A 9,775-nucleotide genomic window follows, 5' to 3' on the forward strand; every position below is an offset into this window, starting at 1 on the left:
GATAATAACTACTAAAATAGCTGATTATAGCTAAAGATAAACAAGTAAGTGACTAATTGGAAAGGGAAAACCAATATGACTAATTTGAGGAAATGTATTACATAGACAAATCACATCGTCTATAATTATTTCAAATTATTAAAGCATGTGAAGTTTTAGCAGGTTTCATACCATGTTTGTTTAAAGTCAAGAGACAATTTCCTTTCACCAAAATGCAATTATAGCCTCTGATGCAGTAAATGAATCAAATATAAATAAAATGCATGCAAGACAAGAGCTGGTTTTGGCAAAGCCTCTGTGTTTTTCTCTGCTCACTTTTTGCCTAATGCTCTCGAAAAATTCTTAAACAACAAAAAGAAGAAGAAAGTGGCATAATTGAATAATGGTTAGGTTCAAATATTTAGAAATTGGACAAAACATTGAAATATGATTAAACATTTGAAACCCCATACAATGAAAAAGCTTTGGAATCACACAACTTTCAAATTGCTTGCCACAAGTAGTTCTTATTAGCCCAAATTATTATGTTAATTTCAGAACATTCAAATGACATAAATCCTTATCCCTTTAATTGACCACAACTTTAAGTTGAGAAGATAATTCCTTTAGAAAATGAAAGCAATCAGAATAAAGAAAAAAAATATGATTGAGCACAGAAAAGGGGTCATATATTATCATTTATGAGTGTGATGGGCCATCCACTTTAAGTCCCCAGAAACCAGAACTCTCTAACAATTAAAATTAAAAAAAAAAAATACTTTGATTTTTTTGTTTTGTGTTGAGAACCAATATTGTTAAACTTTCTTTACTCAATTAAATAAAATTGATTAACCCTTTGTTGATAAATTTCAAATTTGTTAATGAAGAACTATTGAATTGTATTAATTTGATTAAAGAGAAAAAGGAGAACAAAGGTGGTTGTGGATCCAACAATGTAAAAGAAAAGTAGAGAGGAAGAGAAGGTAAAGTTTAGAAGCAAGCGTATTGATTGCAAACTGTGTATGTTCATTTATTTATTTTTTGCTGATTTGGGTGTTGAGACAAAACAAAAGCAAGAACAAGAAAGAAGCACGAACACAACAGCAAACACAACACAACACAAGTTGGTTGAACCTTCCACGTCAGCTTAGTGAAACGTTGCGTGTTGGTTGAGAGATGGGAAATTCATTCGGGTGTTCGGCCTCCGGCGAGAGGCTGGTGTCGGCGGCGAGGGACGGCGACTTGGTGGAGGCGAAGATGCTTTTGAAATGCAACCCCTGTCTTGCCAAGTATTCAACATTCGGTGGCCTCAATTCCCCTCTCCATTTTGCAGCAGCCAAAGGCCATAACGAGGTCTCCTAATTTCACTATCCACACATATCAAATCTACTGTGACCCTTTTACTTTCTTTATTTATTGAATTTTGTTTTCTCTTTATTTGTTTGTTTATTATTCTCTGTTGGGGTTCCGTTAGATTGTGGCATTGTTGCTGGAGAATGGAGCTGACGTGAATTCCAGAAATTATTGTGGCCAGGTGAGATTTTCTTAATTTTGTGAATATTGGTTTTGATTTGCAAACAAAAAATAAATAAAAAAGCATCATGTGATTACAGATTGGTCAGATGGTTATACTTAGTTTAGTGTAGAATTTTTCGATATTGGAGTATTCCATTTTGGGTAGGATTCTGTTCAGTGAGGCGAGTTGCTGTCTGTAAGGAAGCATAGATAGAGTCTTCATTGTAATAAGCAATTAGATTGATGGATCTGGTGTCAATGCAATAGAAGAATGATAACATAATTTCTTTGGATATGTTCACCCTCCCCCTATATGTTTACATTTATATCTTTACTAATTTGATAGTATGGTTTACCTTGGTTCTTGATTTGAAGACGGCCTTGATGCAAGCTTGTAGATATGGGCACTGGGAAGTTGTACAGACACTTCTACTCTTCAGATGCAATGTGAGTCCGATTTTATTTTATTTTTCCCCTCTAAACTTTTCTAGGTTACACCATATGTTTGTATTTACTATACCACTTAGATAGCTAGGCATAGCGTTGATTTAAGAAACTACCTGCTAAGTGGGACTTCATTACTTTGTTTGTGTGTAATTTCTTCTTTTTACATGGTAAAAGTTGATTTCAAAATCACTTGGTTGTTGTCTATTACATAACAGGTTATGAGGGCTGATTACCTTAGTGGGAGGACAGCTCTTCACTTTGCAGCTGTGCATGGGCATGTAAGATGTATTAGACTTGTTGTGGCTGACTTTGTACCAAGTGCACCTTATCAAGCTATACATGCTTGCACAAATATTGACAAGGATGGTGGATCAAATGTGAAAGGCAAACATGAGCATAGGTACTGTTTCCTTTTCATCATTATCTATTTCCCAAAACAAGATGTCTTTTTTTTTGTATTAAACCCTAAACCCAAAACAAGATGTCATTGTAGTGAATTTTGTATGGTATAATTTCCATTTGGCTAATAGGGTTGAATGATTGGTTTGACAGTATGTAATATGCTTTTATTTATTATCTTTGTATATTTCATTTGTTAGTTTGATTTTTCTCAAGTGTCTTTCATATGCAAGTACATGATTAGTTCCATATGAATAAACATATCTTAGACAAAAAAATTTGCAAAATTATGCATTTATTGGGGGAATGATGACAATGAGATTTTGTTTGGTGCTTGCTGTTATGAGTGATTTAAGGCCTGACTTTACAAGAGCTTTCTTTTAGGTTTGTTATATTCTTGCATTTATTTACTTTATTCCAGTGCAGTGCCCTGTCCAAGTTTGTAAATAAGACTGCTGATGGTGGTATCACTGCACTTCACATGGCTGCGTTAAATGGGTACTTTGATTGTGTACAACTTCTGCTTGATCTTAACGCAAATGTGTCTGCTGTGACATTTCATTACGGAACATCAATGGATTTAATCGGTATGTCTTTTATTAAATGTGCTAAATATCTCTTAAGGTTGCTTTCCCCCCTTCAACATAACTTATGTGATTTGATCTAGGGGCTGGAAGTACTCCATTGCATTATGCTGCTTGTGGAGGCAATTTAAAATGCTGTCAGGCAAGAGTTGATTTAGCTTCGATTTTAATATGCCTTGTGGCCTTTTCCTTTTGAAATTGGAACTAATGTTATTCTTTTCAGATTCTTGTTGCACGAGGTGCAAGCCGGATGGCCTTAAATTGCAATGGGTAAGATGTTGTAAATGTTTATTTAGTGCAAACTTTCATTTGCTTGATATCATATTGATACAAATTTGGGCCTTTTCCCCCTAGGTGGCTTCCTCTTGATATTGCTAGGATGTGGGGGCGTCATTGGCTTGAACAATTACTGGCACCCAGTTCTGATACCACTGTACCTACATTCTCTCATTCAAATTACTTGTCCTTGCCTCTTATGAGTGTGCTCAACATAGCTAGGTATTTTGCAATCCTCTGTTTCTGTTTCTCCAAGTCAACCCAACTGTTTTTCATGTGGAATGGAAACCTATATAGGTAATGAAAATAACAGACAGCTAGTGAAAGATTTGTGTATATTTTTTGCAGATTATTTGGGACCATAATTCCATTGAAAAAAAAAGTAAAGTAATTTAGGTAAGGCATGTATAACATCGATCATCCCTCATTTAGATAAGAAAAGGAGAACTTGTGACCCATCAGTGTGGAACCTTGATTTACACATAATTAAAAAATGAATTATATATTACAAGACAACCTTAAACTTTGGTTCACTTTGTAAGATTACATAAAGAGAAACCACACCTTTTGAATATCCACGACTATTTGAAATTATGAATGGGCACCTATATTTGCTCTTTGATCGGTTTCTCTATCCAATGTCAATTTTCAACTTTGTGTAAATGCCCCAGAAAATTTAGATTCTCGAATTATCATTAAAAATGGTAAACGAGTGAAGTCAGGTGCAATTAATGTTGATGGGAAAGGATTTAGATTCTAAAAGTTTCACAGAGAAAAGAACTTTGTAGATTTTTCTGTGGTTAGCATAGGGAATTCTATTGAAATGGAAATTGAAGGGTCGATGGAAGTATTTGAAAATAAAAGAATGTTGGACTGGTTATATAATGTAAATGACAATGGAATTGGGTTAAATAATCTATGAAAAATAAATTCCGGTGAATTTTAAACAAAATAAGGCAATGCAAATGAGTTGACTATTACATTATGAGAAGTTGAATATTATATCAGAACTGTGTTGACTGCCATAGTTGGCATTTGATGCACCTTCAATGTTGATTGATAATATAAAAATATACAAGTGGAATGAAAATTTGGAATGTCTATGGACATGAACCGATATTTTGAAAGTAAATTTTATCTTGCATTTTGTGTTTACTGCAAAAATTTATTTATAAAATCTGCTGTAACTAAATCTAAATTGTTGTCTAACCTAGCCTCACGGATTTGTCAATTTATGTTAGCTCAAAGATATTTTTGTTGTTAAATATTAACGATAGTGGAAGACTCGTTCCTATAATGAAAAATGGCTAAGATTGATTTGAAATAACTGCAGAGAGTATGGATTACAATCATCTACAGGCTCCTCTGATGAGATTGACTTTTGTGCTGTATGTCTGGAGAGACCTTGTTCAGTGGCTGCTGAAGGTATTATTTTCTTTATCTTTTGAATATATGTTGCATGCCTTCTCTTTGTAAACATCTAATAAACTGCATCAGTTAAAAGTGAACCCAGTTCCTAATTCCTAAGGCAGTGACTATGCGAGGAAGTAAGGACTACTTTCCAGAATCCAAAAAATACAGTCTGAAATATCATTCAGAGTATAATAAGCTACTATATATACCTCTCTGTGTAACGGGTTCTCATCTTCTGATACCATATTTTCTTCCTTTTTCCTTGACAAATTTTCAAGATTCTGGTATTAGAGTTTGAAAAACGTATTCATTTTTGCATAACAGCTTAAGTGATATCATTAGACCATACTTGCAGGATGTGGGCATGAGCTTTGTGTAAGATGTGCTCTTTATCTTTGCTCAACAAACAATGCTTCTTCTGAAATGGTTGGCCCTTCGGGCTCTATCCCTTGCCCTCTTTGCAGACATGGAGTTGTCTCTTTTGTCAAGTTACCAGGTTCCCAAGCAAAAGAAAATAAGTTACACATGTCTCTGGGTCTGTGTACCCCTTGCATGCTACATCCACGTGACCTAGATCAACCATCCCTCTCTCATACACCGGATATTGGAAGAAATCGTGTAGCTTCTGTTCCTTCAGAAATACTATGCCCCGTCACTTGTAGTCCATTCCCATCTATGGCAATTCCCCTATGTACCTGCAATGATGGTCCATGTCCATCATTTGAACCCCGAGAAGTAGAAACACGAGATGAATCACCTCATCACTCTCAAGCATCAACAATGGATCAGGATAAAATTGAAGGGCCAAGATTGGATAAAACAACTTGCTCTAGCATGTTTTGGGGTAGAAGAAGTTGCAGCAGGGAGAACCAATGCAATTCAGAGATAAATGCTTGACTCGTATGGTGCTTGTATGATCCACTCTTGTGTTGTGGATGCATGGTATGGTACGCTTAGACCAACACTGTAATCCACAGTTGCCTTATTAACTAGCCTCAAACAGTGGAACTCGGGATATCCCTAGAAGAGAAAAACTGCCCTGCAGATCTGCTTGGCTGCATAGGCTCTATGCTATAGGTGATACATATAATTCTGGTGTTTCAGCAACACAGCCACCCTCTGGATATTCTTTTCTGATATTTAGAGAGAGTGTGTAATTAGTTTCGGTTTCTTAAGATTGTTATTGTGATTTATTGTAATTGGATACCAAAAAAGAAAAAAGTGTCTATTAAGGGAATACCGTATGCTTTTTATAGCATGTATCACATTTGGAGCATCTGTATATTATGTTTGTGATGAATTTTATAAGTTTACAGAGAGCGAAGTTGGGGACTGAAACTTGGTGATGAACTTATGAAAACCTGTTTCTGTGGAGTTTAGGGTTTATCTCATTGATATTGCGCTGGTGAAATAGTATTTAAAGCTTGCTAGTTTAGTTATTTGTTTGACAAACTTATCAGATTTACCACAAAGGAGGGAGAGACGATGAAAAAATAAATAAAAGAAAAAAGAAGAGTATGGTTATTTAGTTTGAAAGAAAATAGATTTAAGAAGAAAAAGATGAAGTGGAACTCACATTATTTTTTTTCGTGCTATAATGCGAATAAATATGTGGAAATTTTGTTTGTGCTGCATGTCCCTCCAAATGCATTTCCATATTTTACTTTGCACATTATGCTTTTATGTTTTTTTAATTGTCAATGATAATAAATATAAACTCTTAAAAAATAATATTATTTAACATAAAATTTCCAAAACAAAATTTCTGAAACATGCTTATAAGAATACATTAAATGCATTCTAAAACGAGATATTTGAAACCGAATTCTAAAATATACATAGATACTTTTCAGAATAAATTTTCCAAAACATAAAATACTTTATAGAATTTATATTCTATAATTAACTTTTTATAATAGAATTTTCATAATAATTTTTTCAAAATATATATAATAGCTTTTGGAATAGAATTTATATTCTATAATTAATTTTCAGAATAAAATTTTCAAAATATATATAATAGCTTTTTAAATGAACTTGTTTTGAAAAAGCCTTTTTTTTAATTGAGTTATTCTTCTTCCTTTCAAAAAGTGCATTGGAGAATATGGCTACAGTAGGGATAGTACAGTGGCGGTGATGAAAGGAGTCACGGTGGGAGAGGGTATTTTTGTCTTTTCAATTATTATTGGAGGCCGTTAGTAATAATGAGGGTGGAAAGAGAAATAACCTATCATGATCTATGTGGACCGACAATTTTGAAACTGCTGAGAATTGCAAGGCCCAACCAGAAAATAAAAAACCTGGGCCTCACTTTATTTTGTGAAATTTGTTTTCGTTTCACCCTTTCATTCCTTCATTTGTTTTTTTATTGAAATTTATAATGTATTTTATTATTAATTAAAATTTATTAAAAAATAGAAATTTATGAGAGCTAATAATTGAAGAGAAAAATTATCATTTGAAATAAATTTTAGTGAAAAATAGATAATATAAAAGAGAATGTGTCACTAATATTTCTCTTTTCAAAAAACCTCCCTACCAGTCCACTCCACCATCTCCTAATTCACAAGTTTTCCATTTTCACCTTCTCACAATTCTTTTAAAAAAAATTATAAATATTTTTTGTACTATTTCTCTATTATGCTTCCAAGTTATACTGTTTTTAGTATATTAAAAATATTTTGACTATATTAAAAATAATAATAATTTAAAATGTGTTTATCCATATGATGATAATAATGGAGAGCTAATTTTGTTGTCGTGAAAGCTAGTGTTGTAGTAGATATTAGAAGGTTTGAAGATGATTGCTAAGTAACCATGCTTCTCTATTAATTAATTGAGTCTAGTAATTGTTAGCCAATTATTAACACTTCACTCACATCACATGTTTCAATGAGCAATCAACTTTTTCTTTGAAGAATTTGTTGATGCTCAAATCTCACAACACTCTTCCTCTACTCTACATTATAGGCCCAACACAAGTGTCAACACACATGTTATTTAAAATTCATTTCTACAATTAAGAACAAAACAAAGTAGGCTTCAATGTTTTTCTTTCTTTCTTTTTAACCACAACACATTACCTTGTCTTTTTTCTTTACTTATATTTTAAAAAATGAAAAGCTACAGGCATTTTCTTAAACTAAATAATCTATATTTTATTTAGTTGATAAAAAATATACTATCATATTATTTATCTTTATTTTGTTGCTTATGTTTCATACATTTATTATAATAAGAATGTATTGTACAATATTATATTGATATAGTGTGATTATTATAAAAAAAAGTTTAACGACAGTTAATATAATTCATTTAATTAACAGATATTTTTTTAATTTTTGTTAAATTTTAAAATTTTAAAATTTTATTCTTAAATATTAATTAAATAATGAAAGTAAGTTTTTTAATTCTTATTAAATTCTAAAAAATTATTCTAAAACTTTAGTAAAATAATGATTTTTTTTAATGTTTTACAAAAATTTATTCTAATATTTGAGTAAAATAATGAAGGTTTTTAATAGTTAAGTAATGGTTGTGTTTTATTTTGTTTGGATTTATTTTATTTTTGTCATGCATATTATTTGTCGCTTATTATTCTCATTTTTATTTAGAAAACTAAGAAAACACTAATCACTTTAGAAACATTTTTATTTATATTTGATGAGAAAATTTAAATTATTAAAATATTTTTAGTTATTCTAACAAGAAAATTCCTATCAAGGAAAAATATTTTATCATGCCAATTTTTATTTTTTTTTAAGTATAGATGATGTAGAAAGACGTAACTGTTTTATGGTATCATTCAAAACGGTAGTAAACCAAAAAAACTAAATCAGAATTAAATGTTACTGTTTTAATATTTTTAATGGCATGATTTTTTGGGAAGTGTAGTTAATGAATTAGTGAGATATTATTTATGTAAATGAACATATTAATTGATTTATTAATCTTACAAGTTACACTTATGGGTGAGAAATAATTTATTCGATTCTAAAAAAAATTAAAATATATTTTAATTCAATAATATTGATAACTAGATTAATTAATCTAGCTAATTTCCCTAGTTTAAAAAGTGTAAACAAAGATCATATATAGTACTATTTGGTAGTAAATGAATAAAAGTTTTGAAAGCACCAAAATGGTATAAGAAGAATAATAATGAGGGGTGAGTAAAAATGAAGAAGAGTAATAATGAGGGGTGTGAGTAAAAATGATGAAATGATGATTGCATTGTGTGGTGTGTGGTGTGTAGGTTGATGATTAATGAAAAAGATAGGGAAAATAATGAAATGGTAGGAGCGGTGCATATAGTAATACCGGTGGTACAGTAACAATTTACAACAACTTCAGAATAAAACAAAATAATAAGTGCGGTGCCATCAAATTTCCGACAAGCAGTGCGGCGTAGCTTCTACTTAGGGTGGCTGTAAAAGTGTTATGCTCCAAATTTCTATCATTGTTTTTTTTATTAAAAATAAATTAAACACCTCCATTTCTTAATATTTTTTTTATTCTATTTACTTTTATTTTATTTTTCTTATTTCTTTTCATACCAAATATATTAATAGAGATCTAATAGTTATTAAATAAGTGAATATTTATGGGTCTAACATATTTTTGCATTTTAAAATAAATTTAATGTAAATTTATTAAATAATAGGAACATTTAAAAATTAATTATTAATTTATAAAAATGTAGATTGTTAGAGTTTTCGTATAATATTATACAATGCTTTCATTAATGTTTTTATATTAATTTGTCATCCTAATTCATGGAAGATTTTACTCCTTTCATGTTGTACCCATCCAGACAAAATTTTAAATGCATATTTCTGAAATAGGAGAAATCGATCGTAACGGAGAAGAAAACATTATATATGTCTTGATATTGCTATGACATGTACTTGTATTTTGTATATTAAAAAAATATATCTTTATTTTCCAATTAATGAATATGTTTCCTAAATAGCTCTTTTTGTACGTTATTTTTTATAAGAAATACTTTTACTATTTTATTCCTAAATAACTATTTAACAACTGTATTATATAATTGCAACCTGTATATCAGGAAAATAGCGTGCCTCCAACTATTAAACAACATGATAATTTTTTTCCTCTTCATACGATTATGTTATGTTATATATAAGAGTTTATTACCG

At 30.8% G+C, this 9,775-nt stretch overlaps 1 protein-coding gene across 3 annotated transcripts; it reads left to right on the forward strand.

Annotated features, from left to right (window-relative positions):
* The first annotated feature begins 615 nt into the window (after positions 1 to 615).
* Positions 616 to 5,987, forward strand: LOC137828029 (E3 ubiquitin-protein ligase XBAT33). Of its 3 annotated transcripts, none has more exons than XM_068634428.2 (10): positions 616 to 1,332; positions 1,454 to 1,513; positions 1,870 to 1,941; positions 2,157 to 2,341; positions 2,767 to 2,927; positions 3,008 to 3,066; positions 3,148 to 3,194; positions 3,279 to 3,422; positions 4,534 to 4,625; positions 4,969 to 5,987. In XM_068634428.2, the coding sequence occupies exons 1-10, from the start codon at positions 1,156 to 1,158 to the stop codon at positions 5,508 to 5,510; spliced, it is 1,539 nt and encodes a 512-aa protein (XP_068490529.1). In that variant the 5' UTR covers positions 616 to 1,155; the 3' UTR covers positions 5,511 to 5,987. The 3 variants fall into 3 exon arrangements, with proteins under 3 accessions (XP_068490529.1, XP_090161050.1, XP_090161051.1); XM_090304924.1 differs by having other exon boundaries at positions 701 to 1,332; positions 4,956 to 5,987; XM_090304925.1 differs by lacking the exons at positions 616 to 1,332; positions 1,454 to 1,513; positions 1,870 to 1,941 and having other exon boundaries at positions 2,202 to 2,341; positions 2,762 to 2,927.
* Positions 5,988 to 9,775: the final 3,788 nt, after the last annotated feature.

This window comes from Phaseolus vulgaris, chromosome 7 (assembly GCF_051622355.1).
Source record: "Phaseolus vulgaris cultivar YP4 chromosome 7, ASM5162235v1, whole genome shotgun sequence".
NCBI lineage: Eukaryota > Viridiplantae > Streptophyta > Magnoliopsida > Fabales > Fabaceae > Phaseolus > Phaseolus vulgaris.